The sequence below is a fragment of the Sylvia atricapilla genome, chromosome 16, assembly GCF_009819655.1.
Source record: "Sylvia atricapilla isolate bSylAtr1 chromosome 16, bSylAtr1.pri, whole genome shotgun sequence".
NCBI lineage: Eukaryota > Metazoa > Chordata > Aves > Passeriformes > Sylviidae > Sylvia > Sylvia atricapilla.
This window is the reverse complement of record NC_089155.1, coordinates 3612666-3638263: the sequence shown is the minus strand read 5'-3', so window position 1 is coordinate 3638263 and position 25598 is coordinate 3612666. Positions and strand designations below refer to the sequence as shown.

General features: G+C 42.9%; 1 protein-coding gene across 1 annotated transcript in view; it reads right to left on the bottom strand.

The window, feature by feature from the left end:
• Positions 1–25598, bottom strand: part of PTPRT (protein tyrosine phosphatase receptor type T) — a 452620-nt gene that overhangs the window by 25383 nt on the left and 401639 nt on the right. Inside the window, 5 exon segments of the mRNA XM_066331046.1 lie at positions 1254–1351; positions 2276–2312; positions 3177–3253; positions 10854–10941; positions 16556–16743. Of these exon segments, the coding sequence (XP_066187143.1) occupies positions 1254–1351; positions 2276–2312; positions 3177–3253; positions 10854–10941; positions 16556–16743 (488 nt within the window).

Sequence of the window (25598 nt, the reverse complement as noted above, 5' to 3'; positions counted from 1 at the left end):
CTGTGACGGGCTTCAACTAAGGCTCAAGAGAGAAATCTCCTGAGCAGGTGAACATATCCCAGTTCTAGGAGCCCAGTGCAAAACCACCAGAAGAAATAAAAGCAAGGCTGTGAAGCTCCAGAAGGGATATTTAGGCTAACAAAGACTAACAGGTTATTAAATGCTCTAGCATGAAAGAGTGGAACAATACCTAAAGCTGAAGCAATTAGCTGCTGCAAAGCAGGCTTCATGTTCCAGTTCCAGTCATAATTGAAAGCGGTTTTATAAATATTAAATATGATTAATGTAGGTTTGTTGTGGATTTTTTTGTTGTTGTTGTTTGGGTTTTTTTTCTTTTACAGAGAGGCATTTATTTCAAACTGAAGTGTCAGTAGATGGTAAAATCGAATAAATAGTAATAAATGAACAGAAGCAGCTGGCATTCAACCATGAGATCTAAGGGAAATCAAATACAAAGCAGCTGAATTACTAATGGCTCTGAGTAAACGATAATTCAAATTTTTCTTAGTACCAAAGCAATGGAAAGTGACAACATCTGGACAAAAAATTTTAAGAACTCCAGTTCCTGGCTGAGAATGTCTCTAAAAAAAAAACTATGCTGGGAAAAGCCACCCCACACATTCTGCTGCCATATTTCTTGAATCCAGCCTTCACCTTTTGAGTTATCCATGTTTGGTCCCATGATGGGCTTTGGGAATTGCCTTGTGCTGACACAGGAATGTCTGGTCCAGGCCAGTCCAGGGGAGGGAACTGGTGGGTGTTTAGGAGGCTAACACTGCTGGGTGGCCCCAGAATTCATAAAAACCTCAACCACCACAGAATTATGACCTCAGGAACTCCAGGTTTTGGACTGCCATGTAAAGAGGTCTTTTGATAGTTGGAGCACCAGACACACATCCTCATTCCTCTGGATTTTTAGAGGAGCATTCAAATAATCAGATAAGGAATAACTACTACAGAAGTACATTTTTCCTTCTGTACTGAGGAAGGAGACAGCTTCTGAGCTAGCATAAATTTGTATAACTCTGCCAAAGCCCAGGCTTACAGCAGGAACACAATCCTTATTAGTCTAGAAGGAAAGCAGCTAAGTATTACAAAATCCAGTCTTTTACAGAAAAACCCAGAGTGGCTGAATTCATTCTCTTCCTGCAGGAAGCAAAAAGTATTTTGCTGCTGAGCTCTTCTGAACAGCAGCTCTGGGTTAAACACAGCCCTGGTCTGGTTGTGTTTACACACTGGGAGTGTCACCTTACCCTGCCCACTTCCACCAGGTTGGTGACCATGACAACACTCGCAGAGTTCTCTTGCCAAATCATTCTCCAGAAATCCTTCACTGTCTCTTGCATCGGCCCTGGGGCAGGAGAGAAGACAAAAAGGACATCTCAAGAGAGTGCCTGGAATGCCAATAACCCCTTCCAGCTGCTCTCCAGCCACTGTCCTGTTCCCACAGGATCCTGCTCTCTCTCATCCCTCTGTCATTCAGGGTTACAGCCACAAACAGCCTGGAGCTCTCTATGGGGTCAGACCCTTCCTCACAGCAGGTATTTAAGGTTCCAGCATGGTGGCAATAGAAGTGATGGCTCCAGTCGGTGTGATAAGTAAAATATAATATTATACTCTGTATAAGTGATGAGACAAGGGTGGACCCCACACTGAACCTGTATTAAGGCTGTGTTGTAACCCATACCTGATGCAGCACACCATTTCACAGTTTCATATCAATTAATTATGAAGGAGGAAGGAAATATGCAGGAATTAGCTCTTTTCTGAAGCTTCCTCCAGAAAAATTTCAGGTTTCAATAGGAGATCAACCAGTGCTCACAAGAGATTTGTCAGTCTAGAGCCTCTCCCTGACCTTATTTCCTTTCTTATAGGAGACTCATCATGTGATTTACAGAAGGTGGTGCTTAAATGCATTTCTTACTAGTTCCCCTCTAAGGTTCATCAGTCACAGCTTATTCACACCCCCCACCACAAGCAAGTCAAACCCAAGCCCCACCAAGTCCCCTGTAGTTGTGCTCTCACACTTGATGCACAAATGACACATTCTGTACAGCCACCTCTAAATCCGTGCCACTTTCTATTCCTGCAGCTGAGGTTTTGACTCTGAGTCCCACAAAGATCTTGGAAAATTCTATATCCTTGCCCCTTTTGCCCATATAGCAAATTTCCAGATGTTCCCCAAATCAGATGATGTCACCCCATAGAAAGCTCCTGTAACAGTGTAAACCAGCAGTGGCTTTACAAACATTTAGACATACAAGAGTGAACTTGCCTTGAGTTGCAATGTAATGGCGAGGCCGATGGTACCCCTGGAAAAACAAGAAAATACAAGAGTGGCTGTGAGATCACAGCTCAGACAAAGCCCAACAGGGATTTGATACTTTCCAGGTGCCAACTGCAGCCCTCTTGACAGTGTATAATTATATAATATATTACAATTAACTGGTTTTGGAATGAATAAATGAAGGGGAAACTGGGCTGCCCTGAGAGATTTTAAGTGAAGGCATCTCGCTGAGGCTGAATAATACAATCTCTTCACCCTAAGGAAATGAATGGGGCACTTTTAAACTATTTCGACAAAGAAACATGAATCCTGTGTTACCTGAGGGTAACGCTGAAAACAGATAAGAAAAACACTGCATCTTCTTGTTTGAAAAGAAGAAAGGTATGATTTTGTCTCTGTGAAAATTCTGAGGGCACCTTTTATCCTTTCAGGAAACTATTCTAAACATTTCCTGTTGCTGTGACTTAAGAGCTGCGTTCAAGAGGTGCACGTGCATCGGATCCCTCTCTCTGTGAGACAGAGGCTGCCTTTCCAATGTCGTTTTATAACACTTAAAAAACCAGTCAATCTGTTTACACACACGCCTTCTGCACCACAACCTTGTGAGTAATGCTATTGTGAGGGGCTGATATTGATTCCTGCATCCATCACTTAGCCCACGTCCCACTTATGCTGGTGGATCTGTCAAACACAGGAAATCTCCATCTGCCCAGATCGGTCAGACAAAATAAACCGGAGACTGAGAACCTTCTCCCTGTCACAACACGGTGTTTGTACAACGTTCAGCTGTCACTCATATCAGCTCCACAGCATGTCCCTGTGTCAGAGGCACCAGGCTCATGAGCAGGCTTGTCACAGGGGGTTTGTCACAGGGGGAATGTCTCCTTACGTCGATGTAATTGGCGTTGATGTAGTCCGAGTGAGGGTCCCCATCCAGCAGCTGCAATCTCACTCTTGAGTGATCATCTGAAGGAAGGAAAGGAGAAAAAAGTGACAGTAACGATAAAGAGGAGTTTCTAAGTGGTCTGTGTATCTGCTGACTCCTGCAAGGGTGGTGTCATGGAATCATGGAGTGCCCTGGCCTGAAAGGGACACACAGAGTGCAACTCCTGGCCTCAAAAATCCCACTGTGGTAAATGAATAATTTAATACTTAAAATAATCAAAAATGGAATGGCATCACATGTACTCCCGCTGCTAAAAGCCCTCTGTTTTGTGTTTAAGATGTAATGTTTAGATCCTTAAGTTAGTCATGCTCTGTATTCATTAAATTCACTGCTGTCACCATAATCCTCATGGAGATTTGAGACAGGTCACAAATGTCACCTGGTTTGGGAGGTTTGGGACAGATCTTTGCAGGGTGTATCTCCATGACAAAAATAATTTTCCTGCTTGGAAGCTACAAACTCCCTTGGCTTTATCTGATCCATGGAAACTGAGGCATGAGCTAAAACTGACAAGACCAGGACATAATTAAATAGATCATAACAGAGATATAAAAGATTAAGGAGAATAAAATGATAATGAAACCCTGGAAATAAAAAATGGAAAAACCCAGAAACTGGAAGAAAATACAAATTAAATCAGAGCAACATTCCTTTATGTTACCCACAGAACTCCCAGCAGCAAAATGGCATCAAGGCAATATCGAAAAAAACCAACAAAATCAGAAATGTTCATCGTTTTGAGGAGATTCAAAGTTACTTTAGATAGGGCAATAAAATAGCAGAGATCAATCCTTCCATCTCCCAGCATGCTCCACAGTTCAGACGCAGAAAGGAGCTACCCCAGAGGGCAGATTATGCCATGATTTTCCACCGGGGGAATATTTTGATCTTTCTGTGGAACAGCTGGTGCTGGGCTCTGTCACAGGAGATACTCCAGAGCCGAGCTGCTGATGTGATTTGCTCTGGCAATCCCAGCACTGGCATGCAGTTAATTGCAGAACTGCTTCTAAGGGCCAGTTGCTTGGCAGAGGCCACTGGGTTATGGGGGTCACTGCTGGCCATGCTGTGCTCATTTTTAAATGATTTTTTAAAAGAAGTATAATATTGAGTCCATTAAGTTTATTTCCTCCCTACCAGCTCTATGGAGCATGGCTCTCAGTCAGAGCAGCATTAATGTTTAGCAGCACTTTGCAGAACACAGGCCTAAGCATGATTTACATTCAATTAAATAGAATCATAGCAATGAAACATAAAAATATGAGGTATGATTCTGCAGTAACTCAGTCAAAAGGGGTTTAGTCATGTCTTAATTAAATGTAGAATCAGATAATAATTGTGAAGACAGATGTGTGAGCAGTTCTGAAAACCAAGACTTGGATATATATTAAATATTCACTCAGCTGTGTAAAGGAATGGTTTTACTCTGTTCATCCATTGGGTGAGATCCACACACCTAAAAAACCCACAACCACATTGCTGCATTCATCAAATCCCATATCTGCATTCAAAGAAGGTTCTGCAAGTGAATCCATCAAAAGCTCTGCTGTATTTGTATTAATAAATATAACCTTTGTAGACACAGGGAAGGGGGAATATTTCTCCGTGTGCTGATGTTCCCAATTACCTGCACTCAAGGCAGCTGCACGAGGAGTCGCAGTAAATCATGTGGTTAGACAGACAACAAAAGAATTTATACTTAGAGCAATTCACAAAGACAGACAAAGAGCTGATTAAACTGGACATGTGGATGAAATACAGGGAAACAATTTCACACTTGCAATTCCAGGCAGCAAACTGAGCTTGTTAGGAGCCAGAGCAAAGAAAAAGCAAACCCTGGAGCAAATGCCTGAGAGGGGAACGTTTACTGACTCCTCCCAAGAGAACATCACTGTGGAAGGGTCAACTCACTGTAACAACAGAACCAAAAATGATGAGACCAAAATTGTCCCCACAGAAAGGGGACAAGAATCTCAGGTTCATTTTGGAATGAGGGACACACACAGTGTCTGGAGCTCTGGATAACCCTGGAGGAAGCACCTGCCTCTCTTCATTTAATGGAGCCAAACATCAAAATTAACTTTCAACACTTTGAGCCACTCTTTGGACAGAAAGTTAAACCAGGCAAGATGGATACACCCAGAGGGAGCTGAATGGGGAGACCTGGGAGGACCATGGACCTGCAGAGCAGCTCCATGCTTTCAGGCAATTATGGGTAATTATGGCTAAGGAAAAGATGCTCTGTAGGTGCCAAAAAGTGTTATTGGTTTGTTTTCCTTTTTCCCTTTTTTCCAAAGTCAAATATGGGAAAGAAAATCATAAAGGATGTAGAAAGTTAACTTAAAGAATTTTTTTTGTTGTTTTTAAAAGGGGACATTATATTTTAGGACCAAATGAAAAATGCTTTAAGCTGAACTTTGCTTTAGGAGGACAGAATTCAAAATATTTCATTGCATATTTTACTAAAATGAGATTAATTCCTGAGGGAGATTTATTGCTCTTACAAGTGAGAACAGTGCAGCAGAAAAAAAAATCTGTGTGTATGTGAAGCACACAAAATATTAATGATGTCTTAATGGTATCTTTAACCTTGTTCCAAAGTTTAGGAGAACAGTCTGGATAAAAGTTCATAATATAAGTTCCCTTGTAAATCTCTTTTCCACAAAAAAAACTTTGGGATTTGACTTTTTTAAAAAAAGCAAATTATTATGCTCTTAATATTGAGGATCTTGTACTTAGGTTTTTTTTTTTTTTTTGGCCACAGACTTTAAAGGGCTATTTAAGGAACAGTAAATGCCTTTATTGTATCTTCTCCAAATGGTTAAAACTTATTTCTGATTCTTCTCTATCCACTGGACCCCTCTAGCCAAGGACACTACATTCTTGGCAGACTGAAATGAAAGTGTTGCTCAGCTCTTCACTAAATTTATCAGACATCATATCCCTGTGTGTTGAAAATGGACTCTAAGAAACATTAAAAATGGTGGGAAAAACAGAAAAAAAAAAAAAAAGTTGCATTCAGGACCACAAAAAACCAAAAAACCAAACCAAACCAAACCAAAAAACCAAAAACCAAACCAACCAAACAAACAAAAACTTTAACAAATGTTTATTTTTTTTCAATTTAAAAAGGAGGTTTTATTTCTCCTTGTTTACTCCAGTCCTTCTGCAAGTTAGCACAACTCTAAATTTATATGAAGAATAGTTTGACTGAAAATTGGTCTTAAAACAGACTTCAAAAATGACAAGAACTTCACTGAAAAGCTCTGTGCTCCCATTTTAGCACAAAATTGTTACCGTTTTAAACTCCTGTCAAAATTCCCATTAGTGATCATTTGAAGTATCATTGCAATTTCTCCACGTCTCATTTTGACACCAGCACTGGATTAATCTCACACAACTTTTGCCATCGAAACATTACACAGCTCGTCTGAACTGCCTGTCAGGGCTCCCCACAGGAATGGGGAAACAGACAGCCCCTGAGATTCAGCCCACTTCTGGGACAAAAAGATGATTTATCCTCACTCTGTCCTCCCCTTTCTGCCCCCACTGACCCTGGGCTGTGCCATGGGTAACATCAGGTGGGATAAATCTGACCCTGGCATGGTCAAATTCCAGAGATATCACATAGACATGCAAGAGTTTAGGCCCTACAGAAGAAATCATGGAATAAAAATGCTTGGAAGTTGGGAAATTTCTGTCCTAAATCCAATACTGATGTCAGGCAGTGGCACAAGCTGTGTCTGGAAGTGTCCAAGACCAAGATGGATGCGGCTCAGAGTAATTTGGGACAGTGGAAGGTGTCCCTGCAATGCAGGGATGGGACTGGATGAGCCCTGAGGTCTCTTCCAACCCAAACCAGTCTGGAATTCTATGTAGGTTTGATTTATTTCATGCTTTATCCCTGTCTGTGGGCAAGAAGTGCTCTCCACCTGTGTGCCAGCTGAAATCTTCTTCATCTCTTCCCCCCGCAAATTCTCTGATTAATTCACAGCTTTCCAACCCAAAGCATACAGCAGTCAGAGCATGAAGGAAACAAAGCAAATTTCTCTGTCTTTTTGTCACCAGCTCCACAGTTTTTAGTGGGCCATCATGAGACCTCAAAGCTGGGGTGCCTCAGTAGGAAGAAGAAAGGCACAGAAAGTGCTCCCCATCAGCTGAAGCAAAACACAATCCCACCTCTTCTTGTCCTCAGCTCTCATCTGAGAGTTTTTATTCTCCTGTAATGTAATGGCTCTAAACCTGGGCAAGATGAAGAGAAATCAAATAGAACCAAAGGTCCCATATAGCTTTTGGACATTTTCTCTTCTCTTGTAATAGATTCAGCTCAACATCCCTCCTCCAACAATCACTTACCCATGCTCTTTGAAGGTCTCAATATCTGGGCCCTAAAGCAGAATTCAATCATTTTGCTTCAGCACATAAATGCGTGGGTACACTGCCTACGCTTGCCCCCTAAAGAAAAACCTGGCATCTCCACAACTGTCTTTGTTTTTACAGCTTTTATAAAAGTGCAGGAGCAAAGCTCATGGACTCTGTTCATATAATAAATGTTTCAAGCAGGACAGTTTCCTTCAGCATGGTAAATCTCTCTGCACCTTCCCACCATCCACAGTGGATTTCTGTGGTCATGCAGACCCCAAATCCACTGCTCAGCTTTTCCCTTGCTCCAAAAGCCATTAAGGATGGGAGGGAACCATGAAAAAGGCTGGGAGAGCTCTTTGAGTTCTCTTTTCCCTCCTCTTCATGAACAGATCAGCTCCCAGGCTGGTCTGCAGCTTTGGTTTGCAAATGTAAGGAGAGCAGGTGTTGGGGCTGGCAGTGTGCTCTAGGTTTTCAGAGAGAGACACGATGTTAATGCAGCTCTGGGAGAGCAGTGAGCCAGTGAAACACTCCTGTAGCTGTGCTCTTACCCATGAGGCTGTAAAAACAAGATCTAATCTGCTGTGATTCACTGAGCAATGCTACTCATTGCAAGGGCTTACAAACCCACATTTTAACACCAGTTTCTGAAGCCGCTGCAGAAGTCAGATCAAAACCTGGCTTTCCAGTTCACTACCCAAAAGGCAGGGGATTTGTTGTTCCAGGAGTAATGAAATGGCAGCCCTGGTTAAATAAATGATGTTAATTGCCACCTGCAGCCTTTTACCAAATAAAGTGACAGAGGAAACCAGTGCCTGCTCTGGGTTTCACCAGCCACACCTGATGTAAATAAAACTGCCCAGTGTGTTCCATCTCCACTGTTCAGGCCTTTGCCCAGTTTGTACCCACAGAACACAATCTGATTTCATGACCTGCCTGGAGGGAACCACTGCCCTGCTGTTCTCAGTTCTGCTCCCCATCCTCTGCTCTGGATCCTGCCCCTGATTTTACTCAGGGAGTTTGCCCAACTCACTCACCAGTGGGGTCTGGCTCCAGTCTCTCAGCTGCTAACTTTGCAATGGTTTTACAAAGTATCTGATCAGTGATATGCTCCTTCCTTAGGCATCCTTCTTTCCTTCTTCCTATTGTGTATTTCTAAATTTTCCTTGCTGTCTTTTAGAAGAGCTCTTGTCTCCTTCTCCAACTCTTTGTTCTGATAAATATTTGAAGAGAAGAATGCCCACTCCACCTTCTCAGCTGCATTCTGAAATCTTTCCCAACCAACAGTCCTCAAACTTGAGCTCCTTTTCTGACACTACACCGTGCAGGTTCTTGTTCCTTAGCTCTGATTACATTTTGCATTCCCCTACTCAAGTTCATCACCTCCTATCTGCACTGCTGCTGTATTTATGTTTAGAGCTAAAACACTCGCGTCACTCTTCGTTAGACAACAATTTGTCTTTGTGAGCATCTTCTCTTTAGATAACACCCCATTTATCTTCCTTGATTTTGCTTCTTGAACTCACATTTCACTTGCAGTTCAAGGCTTTCTTCATGACCACCTTCAACGTAAATGAGATGGAAGCTTTTGCACACAGTTTTGACTCTTTTCACCTCCGCTTTTGAATTATGCCAAGTGCTTCCTAAAAATCATACTGAGAAACAAAGTCTTTCACATTTCCTTCCTCATATCATACCATGGCAGTTCCATTTCAATCCAGTGTTTATAGCTGGATGATTCATCTGTCTTAGACTCATTTAATTAGAGTTAATTGGATGGACAGGTAAATGGAGCCTCTGTCTGGTGGTGTCTCTTTGCCACTAGGACACAGAAAGTTCCCAGCGAGGTGGAGCTGAAATTAAGGGAGACAACTTCCATGCTAATTGTAATATTCCAGTACTGTCAATTCCATTTTCCACATGGATAAAGAACACTGGTGAACTTGACAACCTGCTCACAACCACACGAAGCCAGCAGCAGAACTGGGAGCACATCAGGGCTCACAAACTTCAATCTTCATTTCCAGATTTCTTTATCTTTACCACGGAGCCCTGAACTGATATGTTCTATGTAATTCTCCAAAATTGGCACACAAATAATTTATTTAAAAGCTTCAAAGAGAGGAGTAATTATGTGTGAGTTGAAATTTCTTTACAAAGGAGGTGGGTTTTGGGGTTTTTTGTTGTTTTGGAGGGGGGGGGTTGGTGGGTTTTGTCTTTATTTTTCAAATTTTTTTTTAGTAAAATCTATTTGTTCTACAAGAATACATTTTAACACAAGAAAAAATACAGTATGAAATATATCACTCAGCATGACTTAATTTTGCTCTTAGAGCATTCTATAGATTTTCCCAGTCATGAAAATCTATGGCACATTCATTTATATTCTGATTTCTTGTTCTGATGGTTTCAAGCTTGATTTCTCCAACTTGATGCAGCTCAGCAGCCCTTGAAACGAATTAATTCTCACACCTCCTCTCCCCAGTCATTACCAGGAATAATGAAACACTGGTGAACTGCCTGGAGAGCTTGTGGAAAGCTCAGTTTTGGAGAGCAGCTTTGGAAGAAGCTTCACAAATATCTGACAAAAATGAGGAAGGTGAATTTAGTCCTGCTTTGGAGAATAAAGCTGACCTAAGTGGTTTTATGAAGCCTTCCCTGCCTCGCAGTTCTGCTGTGTATTGATAATCCTATAACATCTACAGGAACTGATCACTGAAAGAAGAAAGCCAAAGAGTTTTAGTGCAATTTCAGTTGCCTTATTACGATCCTGAGGCAGAAGTAATGCTTGCCCCATCCTTCAAGCCAGCTCTCTGGAGACAAGCAGTGACTGCTCCACTGGCTACTGACCACAAGGAAGGAGAAAACCTGGCCTCTGAGCCACAGCCAAAAATCTGATCTACCTGCAGCTCCTTAGTGCTCCCTTTTGTGGCACTGGAACCTCTGGGTTTTGCAGTGAAAATAGATAGAAAAGGGATATCATGACATAAAAAGTGACAAAAGGATTTAGCCCTTAAGCTACACACCTAAAGCAGGAAGCAAGGCAAGTAGAAAATGTGTAACATCATGCAATGATGTTATGAAAAATAAGGACTGAAAAAATATGAAATAAAATAAATGCCAGGAATAGAGCCTGTAACAAATGGACTGAATGCTCAGCACTGTTAGCCAGCTCCTGGTGAGCTTCTCAAAGACTCCCTTCTCCACAGCACACAGGTAAGACCTCACAGGCTGCTCAGTTTGATGTGAATTTACACCTACAGGAGATTATGTTTCCATATCTGTTCTTGTTGCGGTTCTCGTCTTCCTTGGCCGTATCCCAGGACGCCGTCTGCCCCTCGGGGAGTGCCTGCAAAATAAACAGTAAGGCAGGGGTTAAAAAACCTGGCCAATGCCTTCAGGTGGGTGAAGAGGCCTGAAGAAGAGCAGGGCAAAAATGAAGGAGCTGCATAATTCAGTAGGTGCCCAAGGAAATGGCTGTGGGTGAAGAAAGGGCACCTGCACTTCACTAATGTGAAAAGCAGAGCTCAGTACAGACCATTTGCATCTCTTGGCCTCTGCCAGCCAAGAATCATTTTCCTCCTGCTACTTCGCATCTAAAAAGATCAGGGGAATTTGTTTCTGGCTGCACAGTCACAGGTTAACCTCGTTTCCCCTGCAGAACAAGGCTTGGGGAGATTTGACTTGACTACACCTCTAGGGAAACCCAGATGGTTGAAATCCAGCACTCAGCCTTTCATATTTAAGCTGAAAATACAGTAGTTTCACCTATTTCTGTGTTAATAATGGGTGATGCAATACAAGCCATTCCCTGGATTTCTCTGGGGAAAGATAAAGCAGCTGAGAGTTTTAGATCATGTGTAAGACAGAGAGGAAAAACCAGATAAAGCATGCTCATGAAGCATGGGAATAAACAGCCATTTCCCTAAAATCTGCTCTTTTAGTTGAGGAAGGAAGGGGGAAAGGATCTGGCAGCACTCAGTGCCACCCTCTCTGCAGCTCAGCCCTACAACTATTCTGCACACCCTCAAATGAGCCACTTTATCCTAGAGACATGTCCAGGAGGCATTTTCAAGGCAGAGCCTGGAAAGCAGCAGTTGGCAAAGGACAAAGCTGGAGGATGGTCCTGCCCTCCTTGGAGAAAACACGGGTGAAGAGAGCAGCCCCTCCTGAACTGCCTGACTGGGTCTGCCTCCTCCCAGATGTGCCTCCTAGCACAATTCTACATCACTGAAATCATCATGGAAAGTTTTATTATTTCTGATCCCTGGGGATTACAGAGGGTTTGTACCATGGTCGTTGGAGAATCACATCTGCCTCAGCCAGCAGTGGGTAGTTTGACACAGCAGTGTTACAAAATGAATTTATATTCATCTTCACAAGCCACCCAGGTCTATTATGTGCCTGAATGCAATAGCAGAGAGACACAATTAGGATCTACAACATTGACGTTACAATTAAACTTAATATGAGCAAACCCCTGGCAGAGAAGATCACTGTGAATTTCCCCCAAAGGCTTCCAGGACAGAAAATGTCAGGCACTGCAGCACTGTCACGAGCTCTGCTGACAAAGACAGGGACACTGAGTTCCTATTCAAAAGCCCAGGAGAAAGAGTAATAACTCTGTAATTGGTGAGGGCTTTGATCACACATATATTTCCTTTGCAGACTCTTGTTTCCAAAGAGCAGCTCATCTTCTGAGGAAAAACACCCAACCAACAAACTCACACAACAAAAAAAGAATCCCTGAGTGAAAGAAAAGAGGTGAAGAAGGCTCATTTTCATCTTCAAAGAGTGAGGAAAAAGGTGCCTTATTTTTCCACTAATATCGAATTACAGCAGATTGACCAGAGAATGGCAACAGTCATTAGGCACCTAATCAGAGCATCTGAAAAGAAAAAGAAATAAAAGAAAATCCTTTCTCATGACTTCCACATGGGAGAAGCTATCTTGGCCAGAGAAAATATATTCAGGCCCAATAAATCCCTTTTCAACAAACCATATCCTTTCATTTGATTTGAACATGCAATTCTCCACTGAAATTGGTGTTTTTATATTTGCTGATAGAGCCTCCAAAGATTTAAGAGTCCAGGATTTTTCATCTCATTCAATACCACAGAAATCCCTGCATTCCACAGAACTGGCCAGCTCTGAAGGGAGGGAGCACAGCTCTGCTTGGTGATGAGCACAAACCACCACTGCAGGGGCACCCCTTATATCCCCACTTTTAGAAACACCAGATGAACAAACTGGAGTAACTCCATGCACAAACCAAATAGTTTGCCCACGAGATCCCTAAAAAATGCAGCGCCAAGAATTCAATCTACATTAAAAATAAAGACAAGAATATGGATTATAATTGGCTTGCATCCAGAAAATGAGGAGCACAGCTAATACTTTGTTCCTTCAGGGGTTTTTTTTGTTCAATAAGTATCTCCATAATTGTAAAAAGAGTCCTGTTTCTATCTGCATTATCAGCAATGTTAAATCAGGACAGATCACTCAGGCACTGGTATTTAATCCATTTTTCACAGGAATTTCTCCCCCTTCTCTCTTTGACTTGGTAACAGAAGAATTTTAGTGTTCAAAAAAACTATACTTGATTTTTAGGCTTTTTCTACTTCTAAAACTCTCTAAACTTGTCTTAGAGAAGTTTTGTGAAATTTATGCTGAAATATCTTCCCACTAGTGAAATTTAGGTTACAGTGAAGCTTTTTAAACTAAATTGATCTAAATCTTAGCTGAAATTACAAGGATAGATCTCTCAAAGCCAACTTCATCTCAATCAAGCTTCCTAAGGATCACGGCCCAGACATAACTGAAGTGTTCCCGTTAAACTGAGGCTCACTGCAAGCCAATAAATAGTTTGGATGGATGCATTTAGTTTGTTTGCTGTTTGCTTTTAATTTAAATACAAAAACTCTAATCCTTCACTTTCACTGATCCACCTCAATGCAGCAGTTTGGCTGCCAAAGGCAACGACATCAATTCAAAGCCTTCCTGTTCATCCCAAAGTCTGCCATGGAGCCCTGAACCCCTCCCTGGGGCCATCCCCTTCTCAACAGTGGTGGAAAAACTCTTCCCACAAATCTGCTGGGAGCCAGAATTAAAAATTACCTGGGCTTAAAAAAATGTAATCTGAAAAAAAAATATTTCAGCCATTCCTTTAGCAGTGTCCCATCAAAGCCCAGACCACCAGAGATGTTCTTCTGGCCACATGAAAATGTGTAGGCAGAAATTAAAGGGTTACAGTCCAGGGGTGAATTCTACAGTCTGAAGGCTCTCAGCACTAGGATGCTTGAGGAAAGGAGACACAAAATCTAAAATAACAGTCTCAGTAATGCGGCAGGAGAATGTGCATTAGTGACATCCTAAATCATAATGGAAAATGAGTTTGGATAATTAAGCTTATTATCTCCTTAGCCAGTAATTGGTGCTCGCAATAAGTCTGTGGGACTGGTCCCCCAGCTCCCAACAAATCAGAGCTGGTATGTTCTGGAAAAGGAACTGGTGACATTTAAATGTGTCGTGTTTAAATGTTTATGGCTATTCCCAGCCCCAAACGGTGCCATCCACACCCCGTGCCACTGACAGATTTTTCTCTTCTGTTCCACTTGTTTTATCACTGAACAGAAGCAGCAGCCAAAAAGGCCCAAAGTCACACTTTGCCCTCAGGTGCAGCAGGCAGCCCCAAAATAACAGAGACACGGGAGTGCTGACAGATCCTCCCATTATTCACACCCAGTTAACACTCATTTCACACCAGCACTGATACCCCTCACACACAATCCCATCCCGCTTCTCAGCTCCGCCTGGAGCTACCAGGAATATTTTTCTAGATGCCCTCAGCAAAATGAGCTGCTTGTGCTCCAACGTGTAGGTGCAGGCATCCTTTAAACAAATATGGAATGCAATTTCCAGGCTACTCGGCGGAGATGGGAAGGCACAGAGATAAGAGATTGTCATGTGTGACTGATATGCTCCGTTCAAAGTGATTTTTCATGAGAGTAAAATTATTTGGTAACATGTCACTAAACAGGCTGCAATTTATGCTATCAATTTGCAAAGTAAGTAGAAAATCAGCTCCTTAGAAGAAAAAAAAGAGAGCGTATTTGGAGGTGACACTGATATTAGTGTCTGAAAACACATTTTAAAAGAGACATCAAATTCTTTCTCGAGGTTTTATCAGCTGCTCTGCAAAGCGTCTTGCAAACCAAATTTTGCAGCTCCATGCTCCTGCAGATCCCAGGCTGAGCCCCCACTGGCAGCCAGCTCAAGCCTCCCACCTTCCAGGAGTCCTCATCCTCCCTGACATCATCCCCACTGCTACATGGAGCTGAAATGCTGCCTCCAGCCCATGCTCCAGCCCCCAAACCACCCATGGAAAACTCTGGAATTGGTGGAAGGGTGGAACCAGCAGGGGATTTGAGGGTTTGTGGCATTGTCCAGGCCATCCCCGGTAAAGAAACAAATTATGTAAATCCAAGGAATGTCATCATCACTGTATACATCTGTTGACAGCACTTTTCTGGGGAAGGCAGAGCTCGTGGAGCTGAAAGTTGCATTGACATTTTTCATGCTAATGTGCTATTTTGATAATTACCGATGCCGGCGCCAGAAAATTACATATATGCCAGCACCTGTTTTCTTCCTGAACATCAAGCACTGGGTCTTAGAGCATCTGTAATTGAGCTCAGTATAGTTTTGGGTACTCCTCATGGAAATGGAGGCCAAGTGGGGCTAAGTAAATCTCCTCAGAGAATTATTACCCTTTTTCAAATATTAAACAAAGCGCTTTATATTGATAGTTTAATTAGCACACTTGATTATGGGGCAAGAGTGCCTAGACCTGGTTAGCATACAGCTTCAGAAACATTTGCTATGACAGTTTTTGATGCCCTCTGATTAGAAAAATGCTCCCTGGTGAGGACCAGGAAAAGACAAGCTCTCAGTGACAGCAAACCTCAGCACTGAGGACCCAAACCCCATGGACTCTTATTTACAGGGTGGAAAAGTGAGCTGTTTTCATTAAGTAACTTATTTTCACAGCTGTTACATTATTTTTAAATAGTTTTAATGCCACTATGCATATTAATTCCTTGTTGCCTTCCCACGAGCTTACTACATTCATTATAATTATCACTTGCTAGAGCTGAGTCTCACATATGTTTGATGCTGTTTCCCTCTTCTGTTTGCTCTGCTCTAAATGTGTTTTCCTCTTCCAAATCAACCCCAACATCATGTCTTCTGGTCATGTGGATTAAATTCCTGGTCGTTCCAGCTTGCAGGGGGAAGAGGTGAGGGGAAAGAGGTCAGCTTTCATTTTTCCAGCTTACCCTTTACTTCCCACATGGAGTTGGTAGAGGATGTCAGCCAAGCCCAGAGATCTGATCATATTAGAAAATTTCACCTCCATTTAAGCTACACAAATACCTGCCCTTGGCTTGAAAATTGAGCATTCAGGTCATTGCACTGTGATTTGATATGATCAATTATGAGAGAGGACTTGGAGCTCCCAAAAAGCACAGGCAAAACCCATTCCTTTTTTCCCAGCCTGGCTCACAGTACTCCCAGCAAACATGGATAAGGAAGGGGCTGTGGGACTGCATGTCCAGTGCTGGGTTCAGCACTTGTTGAGTATTTACTGTCTGTTCTTTATGGACAGAGGGATGAGCACAGTGTCACCCACTTGCTGCTGTAGTGAACAGTCCCACAGTCCCTTCATTATGGATGTTTCCTTGAAACCAGGCTGAGAGAAAAGGAAGGGGTTTTGGAATAAAGGGCCTCCAAAGACTGATTGGGCTGCAAAATCCTGCCCTCAAAACCCAAATCAGAAAGAAAAGGATTAAGAAGGTGAATTAAGGAAAAGAAGCTCTCAAAATCAGCTACTCTCCTCTCCCAAGCTTCTACCTCTCATGAGTGCAACTTCCCTTCTCAGACCCGTGAAGGAAGGCTCCTCTCACCTCATACTCCTCCTTGAAGCCGTAGCCCTGTCCCCTCTTCATCTGTGTGATGTGCTGCAGCAGGTCAGCCACTCGGATGGCGGGCTGGAACTGTCCCCGGGGGTAGGACATCTCCACGGGCTCGCAGCTGCGGTACGGGTGAGTCTGGATGGTCAGCGTGGGCTGGGCCAGCTCCCCGTGGCTGCTGTCTGTTGGAGAGACAGGAGGCACAGCAAGCTCTCAGCTACCTGAGATTTCCAGTTGTCTTGGGTTATATAACAAAAAAAAAAAGTTTATTCTATTTTTCTGTCTGTTGAAACTGATTGGGGAGGTGTTTTCTTTATCTCTTGTATAACCCATTCCTCATAACTCCAGGTGGAGGGGAGTGTGCCTTCTGTTCATGGGCAGCTGTTAAACCAGCTGGGGCAGTGTTCTTTATCCCTTCCAGGACCCATCCTCCCTCCAGGGGTATCTGCTGTTCATGGGCCAGCCAGGCTCACTGCAGGCCTGAGACAATTCCAGCATCCCACTGGGAGAGGCTCCACCCAGGGGGAGGAGCCCAGCATTCCCACCTGGATCAAACCTGGGATTCAGAACACCAGGTATTCTCTTTGCCACTGAATTCCTGAAGGAATACTGGACCCTTTTCTACAAGATCATCTCTACCCCAACAGAACCACATCTGCCACCCCAGGAGGACTTAACTGGACTGCTCCCAACACCCTGACCAACAGGGTGTCAGGTTCTATTTCTGACTCTCTTAGGGTTTCTAGGATTTTTGGTTTTTTGTTTGCTTTTTTTTTTTTTTTTTTTTTGCACTACTACATTTGTATTCTTAATTTTCCTAGTAAAGAACTGTTATTCCTATTCCCAAATCTTTGCCTGAAAGCCCCTTAATTGCAAAATTATAATAATTTGGAGGGAGGGGGTTTACATTTTCCATTCCAAGGACAACTCCAGCTTTCCCTGGCAGACACCTGTCTTCCCAAACCAAGACACCAGTTTCTTCCTCCCTCTGTTTATTTAACACCACTCCACTAGCTGGTGCGGGCAAAAGGAAGTAAAGAAATGAACAGAAAACACACACTCATCTAAAATGCTTAGAAAGACTAAATCACCCTTGAATATATTTTTGTGTCAAGCAGACAGACCCCAAAAGACAGGAAGAGAGTGAGCAGCCAGCCAGGTTAACAAGGATATGGCACATCAAGGGTGAGCTTCCCACAGAAACTCCAACAGAGCCGTGTAGCTCCTGCCTTCCCAAACCTGCCAAGAGCACAGCTCAGAGATACATACAGATGAGCAAGAGATTCAGGCAGGATTTGGGGTGTACAGCATGAGATAACTTAGAGGGACCCAAGTGAACAGCAAGCAAATGATTAGCATTTCAAATAAGTCAGGATGCTGAGGCAAATTCAACTGCTCTGCCAGTTCAGGCCGAAAATTTTGTATGTCAATGACAAGGATGTAATATCATCAGGAAAAAAACAGAAAAAAAAAAAAAAAAACAGAAAAAATATAGTTATCTTGTGTGCAGAAATTTAAATTTCAGATATGTAAACTTAATAGAAAATGGGGTGGTTTTTTTGAAAGAAGTAGATTTAAAGAAATCTATCACTATGCAGATGGAATTGCAACCTCATATCCCCAGGAAAACTGTATGAACAACAAAATATTCCCCGTGAACTAACAGAAAAGAACTTAAATAATAACTTCAATAACCAAACAATTGACTGTAACAATCTTTAACAACAGGAACTCAGACTTAATGAAAAATTCAATGACTTATCTAGCAGAGCTGTCCAAATTTAAGTAGCTGACCAAATATAGCATTGTTTTTTTTTTTTTCCTATGATTGCAAGGATCTGAGATGCTCAGCTCCTTTCACACATAAAACCTGCATCAATTCTTTCTGGCCTTGCCCAAACCAAGGTATTAGCAAACAGAAAATGCACCTCCCTCAGATTGTTCACAAAACCCCCCTGAGCTTCCACACACAGCGTTTCTTTCTTACAGCAAGCTCAGTGACAAAGAGCTGAAACACCACCTCTCGAGAGCAGCACTATGGCCATGTTTTTAAAGGGATAAAGAATAAATAAATCAAATTGCAATTTCAGGGTGATTTCTGTGAAGCAGAAATAGTCTTGGAATGCTCTTATAAACATTACTCTGCTTGAGAAACCACTGTGGTGCTTGGGCAGGGGCTGTCCCCTCCTGCAAAGGTGGGCAGGAACAGAGAGCTGAAGGCACCCCACTGCATCCTCAGCAGCTGGCAAAGCACAGACGTGACAAACAGACTTCAGCTGGTTTATTATTAGGTATTGGGAAGCTGTGAAAGCAGGGATATGCTCTGTTTGGTAGCTTCAAGAGGAGACAGGAATGCCAGCAGTGGACACTGCTGCAGGGCAAGCTGATCACCAGTGGGACATAAACACATCTAGGGGGTGAATTATCAGAGATGCTGAAGACAGCCTGCTCCTCTGAAATAAATCAGCACAGTGATCATCTGCTCTGAAGATTAGACTCCTGAATTTCAGGATTTCTGACTCCCAGGTTCTCATAAACACAGTCACACTCCCAGGATGTTCAGAGATTTACAGAACTATGGCTCAAGCAAAGCAACCCTCACACACAGAATGTGAATAAATTTGGGATTTAAGGAAGAGTAACATCCAAAGCATTTGTATAATCATCCCTAATGCTCTTGCTAATGACAGTGTGAGAACTCTGAACAGAGGGAATTTCAAGGCTTATTAATTCCCCTAGTTGGATTGGTTTCCCAGTGCATCTTTGCTCCCCTATTCCCTATTAACCTCCTGTAATGAAAAGGAGAAGATTTTTATCGCGGACCATTTCCGACAGACGTACTATGCTTAATTTTCCATCATTAGGTTTAATACAAACCCAATTTCACAACTGGCTTCTCGGAGGAACCTGCAAGTAATGCCACATTTTTATCAGCCCCAATTAAAAAACATTATGAGATCCCAATTCGAGAGGGAGTCTTAAAACTAATGTGTGGTTCTGGTGCTAATTCGGGCAGGGCACACGCAGAGCACAGGCGACTTGTAAAATGGAGCTCAGATCAGCCAGCTCCTCTGCAGGCAATTACTAATTTCTCTCTTCATCAGTTCCTTTAATTCTGTGTGCTTGGCTCTCTTCTCAGAGAGATGTGTCACACGGAGAGGTGAGAGGCAGGAAAGTGGTGGCCTCTTCTTTCCAGAGTTACTTCCCTTAAGGTAGGCACTCATGGTGTGGAGCTGGGACTAGAAGAAGGTGCTCAGCAGTAAAGAGGGGTCTGTCTCTGGCCTTTGAGTCCATAGGGACAACAGTCTCTCTGGTCAATGAGATAAATATGGGTGCAAATCCCACTGATTGTAGGAACAGCTCTTGTGGCACAGAAGCACAGAATGGTTTGGGCTTGGAAGGGATCATCTTGTTTCACTGTCCCAGGCTGCTCCAAGCTCTGTCCAGCCTGGCCTTGGACACTGCCAGGGACCCAGGGGCAGCCACAGCTTCTCTGTGCCAGGGCCTGCCCACCCTCACAGGGAAGAACGCAAAGTGTGATCTGTGTCACCACCATTTGTGTCCCTCACCCAGTCAAAGAAAAGCCTCACACAATGTGGGTCACCTCCCTCTCCACCCTGGGACAGCTGAAACTGTTCAGGCCAACAACTCCTCCAGCCCTGTGTGATGAAGACATCTTGCACAGCACCTCTGCTACCTGCAAAAAAATCCCAACCCCAACAACAGCAGCAGCTCTGGACTCTCAGTTGCTCCCACCAGCATTTTATCAGGGCCAAAAAAAATCAGAAGGGCTTTTCTGGACACAAATTGCTCTGTTGTGAGCTCAGCTTAATGCTTTCATGTTCTGTTAATAAAGCCTGATGCAAGTCACACATTGCCCCCTCTCCATCTAATCACCCCACGAGTGTGGAGCTAAGCAGGGGAACGAGGAGCTCAGCAGGGCGGGCACCTCTCAGGATGTGTTTGCAGCAATTCTGTGAGCAATTCAAAACGCAGGTGGGAGAGGAGGTGGCAGCCAAGGGGAGGTGATCTCTCACTAGGACAGTAAATCAGAAGAGTCTTTGGGGGGCTGGCAAACAGGCTTTGCTTTTCCTTCTGTTTGCAGCTATAATGCACATCTCATTCCTTTTGGCACCATTATTACTGGGAAAGACAACAAAGATTCCAGCAAAGTCAGGCTGCTCCTTTAATTGTTGCACTAAAGGCAAATTAAAGTAATTTTCCACAGTCCCTTTTCTCTGTCTGCTTCTCACAAACATGTCCCTAGTCCCCTGCAAATGAGGATGACTTTGCAGGACAAACTGGCCAAGACTTTCCATTAAATTTTTGGCAGTACCTATAGAGCATGTGTGCCTTTGGTGAGTTTTCAGTGAGAAAAGCAAAACAGGAAAATAGCGAGATTTTAAATGGGAAGTTTGCATGAAATAAACCACTCTAATGCTCAGAAACTACTAAATGTACAGGATCATGCATCTGGAGTTTTTTAAAATTATATTTCATATGCACATTTATCCCAGTCATATGTTCTTGTGCTTTTGATAGGAACACACACCATATTTCACTGCATTCCAAAGATGGAATACGGTTCCAAGAAATAATTCAAATTAAAACATTTCAAGAGGTGGTGATTCCATTCTGACCCCCAAAATTGTGGCGATGGTTAATTACCCTTGCTGTCTAAACATTTCCTAATTGCAATTTGATTTTGCTTAGCTTCGATTGCAGGCACTGAATCTTATTATACTTTCTGTTAGATTAAAGAGCCCTCTGAGCATTTGAAATCCTGACCCATGCAGGCACTGATCAAATCACTTCTTCAGTTTCTCTTTGATAAAGTAAATCAATTGAGAGCTTCTGAAGTCTCATTAAGGCAGGCTGCTCAGGGCTCGGCTTTCTTCCTAGAACAATTTCCAATTTTCCACAGTTCTCTTTGTGCAGCTGTAAATAAGGCAGGTATTCTGCATGTGGCTGGGAACATGCTGCTCATGACAGGATTGTTTCTAGCATCAGCAGCCTGTGACAGCAAAGTGTGCTGCCAGCTTGTTTAACCCTTTCCAGTTAAAGACACAGTTACTCCCCATATTAAGATGTCCTTGGCCAACTCAGACGTTTTAATCCTGGAAGCTGGCATTTTCATGATTCCCCATCCCTGGAAGTGTCCAAGGCCAGGTGGGATGGGGCTTGGAGGAGCCTGGTCTAGTGGAAAATGTCCTTGCCCGTGGCAGAGGGTGGAAAGAGATAAGCTTTAAAGTTCATTTGAACCAAATCCATTCTGTGATCAGCTTGAGAGCTCACCTAACACTCTGAAATTTTGTAGGAGACAGTAAATTAGTGATTCCCTGTCCCTTACATAATTTGGCTGATGGGGAAACTCCTCAGGTATCTCAGCTCATGTGTTTAGTTACTGCAGATAGGCAAATGTAACAATGCTGACTTCACATATCCCCAATTTCTCCCTGCCTGTGAAATGGTGCTTTTTGTGAGTGTCTTTGCTGGGGAAACAATAATGAACTTGCTCAAATCAACTCTGAGGTCCTATTGTGCCAAGAAGTAACAGTCCAGCACAGAGGGAGGAGCTGGAGCAGAGGTCATTCAGTGGAACCTTCCCTTGATTGATGAGCAGCCCTGACAGTGAGTTGTTATTGCTTGCCTGCTGCTACACCACCTTGTGTTCTGTAACTTCTGTGCTACTCAGACAAGTAAAATAAATGTTTGCCTCCACAGAAAAACTGATGAACTTCTCCATAAATGCCGCAGATAAGACAAAGAGCAGCTGAGAAATGAGATTGCCAACCTGGAAGTGGCTCTGTATGATATGGGCCCTGTGCAGCATCCCAGTAAGGCTGCTGGGAGGGCTCCTGCTCATCCAGAGCACCTTCAGGGATTAAAGTGTTAGATGCTTTTATAGAGACCATTTGGAAACACAGCTAGACTGAGAAATGGATATCTGGGCACAGAGTATGACGCTGTTTCCTGACCAGAAAACTCACCCATGCCTCTCACAACTAAAAGCAAAGCTGCACTGATGTGTCATCTTCTACATGTGGAGAAGCCTCTCTCAGAACTTTTGCCTTCATGTCCACAAATTCCTCCTGGGACTGAAACGACAGCGCTATCATATCTGCTTATACTTTTTATTCTCTTAGCCTTGGCAAGTGATAAGATGCGATACGACACCCTTTGCACAAAATAAATTATCTTCTGAGTGGTGTTTGTGATGGATTTAATTACACACAGAGCCAGTCTCTCCACACAAGAGCAAAGGCTGTCAATTCTTTGACATCTTCCAAGGGTGACTAGAGCACGGCTAATACCTCTTCCCCTTACACCAGGGATATGGTGCAAGATGAAAAATAATTTGCTTTTTTGTGTGTGTCAAGGCTTTATTATATGATAAATACCTAACTCTAGTATTCTATCTACAATGCCAACAATGGTATGGCAAACCAAAGACAAAACATCATTTATCTAATGATACCAAGTGAGCTCTGAAAGGGCACATTCCTTAGCACAGCCTTCTGACAGCAGCCTTGACAGAGCACAGAGGGTGCACCTTCCATTTCAAAGCCACAAAGAGGCCACACCTCCATAACTTTTTAAAAAAGTAAGTAATTTTTTCTAGATTCTACAACTTTGTAAGAATTTCTTGGTTAAGCATAAGAGTATTCTAATCTCATAAGAGTATTCTAATAAGAATATTAGAGTATTCAATATTTTAAGTGTATTCTTACATAAGTGTATTCTGATCTTACAGAAACTATTATATACATTTTTTCCATCAGATAGTATAGAAGAAAATCCCATTATAGATGCAAAGAAGATGCTTTGGTGAGTTGGGCAATGATTTGGGATTATTTGGTACAGATGTAACTGTGAAGCTCTTTGGATGTGTGGACCTCACCAAGTCAAATCTCTCTTTGCCTCCTCGGTGAAAAGAGGCTGTCAGATCAACCCACCCTCCAGAGAAATTCAGTTACATCTGGAAAACAACGGAACCTTCAAAATAGCACATGAAACTACAGGCCAGTAAAGACTGGAAGAGAGGGTTTTCCAGTTCTGCAGGCAGGAAGAAATGTAAGAGAAATTCAGCTCAATGTCAGCCTACAAAGGTCTTCGTTGCTCACTCTGCTCCTGGCCAACCTCAGCACAGAGAAGTGCTGGGAAAACTTCTCCCACAGCTCCTTATTAGAGGCTGACTTGGGCTAAGAGGCTTCTGATGCAACTGAGCAGGTCAAACCACTGAATTTTTGAGCATCCATTGCAGAAAAAGAACTCATCCCACAAATTAAGAAGTCAGTGACAGAGGCACCTGCCAAACTGCAATACTGGTTTAATATCTTTGAGCTATTCAAACTAGGTTGGGGATGTACACACAGCAGACTGATCAGGAGTGGGCAAAAAAGCTACAGACATCTAAAACCCATGGAAAATTTCTATGTCTTTCCTAGCACAGCCAGTTTTTTGTCTGAGATCTTGTGTCAGAGAGCTCTCTTTGCTTGCTGTGCCCATCTGCAAGGCACTAAAAGCCCTGCCCTCTCTGGAGGGTGGGGACTATTGTGAGGATCCTCATGAGCAGCTGGAATAAGAACAAGGCCGAATGTCCCTTCCTGCTGCCAGAAGATGCCAACAGATGCAAAGTAAGGACATGCTAGTTCCCCTGAAGTGACTGCCCTGATGAGACCTCCTGAAGATCTTCCAGAGATACTGGACATGAATCTTTCCCCAAAAATAATCCCTAAGGTTGTGCTACCTCATCTTCAAGTGGAAATCTACCTCATTTATTTTTTAATGTTAGATATTCCCTTTTCTAGTGAAGATGTTTGAGCAAAACATTTAAAATCCAGAGTTGTCCACAACTGGAAGAGAAAATGACTTCACTAAAAACATTAATAAAAAGCATTAATCAGGAATTGGGATAGAGGCAAATCACAAATCTCCTGTATCTTACATGTTACAGCCAAGCCTAGGGAGCTATGCAGTACTGCAAATATAGAACATTTATTAGCAGAAAGCATAAGAGATGGAAACCAACAGTACGGAATTGCTGGTACAGATATTGGTAGCAGAGTGACTGATCCCTTTTCAAGATATGTTTTTCTTCCCTGGGAATTAATATTAATAAACACCAAAAATTAAACTTATTTTGCTCATACAGCAACATCCAACAATCTGATGGATTTGTCTGAGAAACCAGATTGCCAAGGTTTTAATTTGTCTGCAAGCCACAAGATTGAAATTTCTCCAGTGTCAGGGGCTGTTTCACAGGCTGTTAAATTCAGGTGGAACTGGGACAGTGACCAGCCTGTGTAATTCATGTCTTAAAAGTGCTCTATACTTAACTTCCCAAGTGTAAAACAGGGATATCAATCCTTACTCAGATATAGTGCTTAGTAAAAAATTGAAATGGTTTTGAATACATAAGCACAAGGCTGATTAGATTCCTATTTCCTCTTGTTCATCTGTAAAATTTGGGGGTTTAGAAGTTTTGGGGGCTTTTGCTTTGCCAGGAGAAGCACAGAGAGAACCTGTTCATTGCTCCTTGAGTTCCAGAATACCAAAGTGCAGTTCACATCGTCATTCCATCAGGGCAGAGGGGAGAAAACAGCCCCCCAAAGAACGGCCAGGTTCTCCCAGATGTCAAACACGAGACTGAGAGAGTCTGATACCTTCCATCAAACTGCAGGTCAGGGGCTTGGTTTTGAAGCACAGCCAAGAGAAAAAGCATAGCCTGCATTCAGGCTTTTCTGTTGACGACACTGAGTGTCTGGGAAATGAGAACAAACCTTCAGAGAAATGGACTCCTTTCCTTCCCCACCCCATTCAGAGGCCTCATCCCTTGCCATCAGCATTTTGGCAGGCAGCAGGAAGGGTGTGTATGTTGTAGCAGCCCCTCCAAGCCTCTGTGCCAGGCTGCAAACCAAGGAACAGCCACTGGCTGTCATTTCTCCCTGGTCTAACTGTGGCCCTTCCACGTGTCCTGAGTGATGTTTGAAGCAGTCATGGAAGATTACTGTGTCTGCAAGGAACATTTACTGCA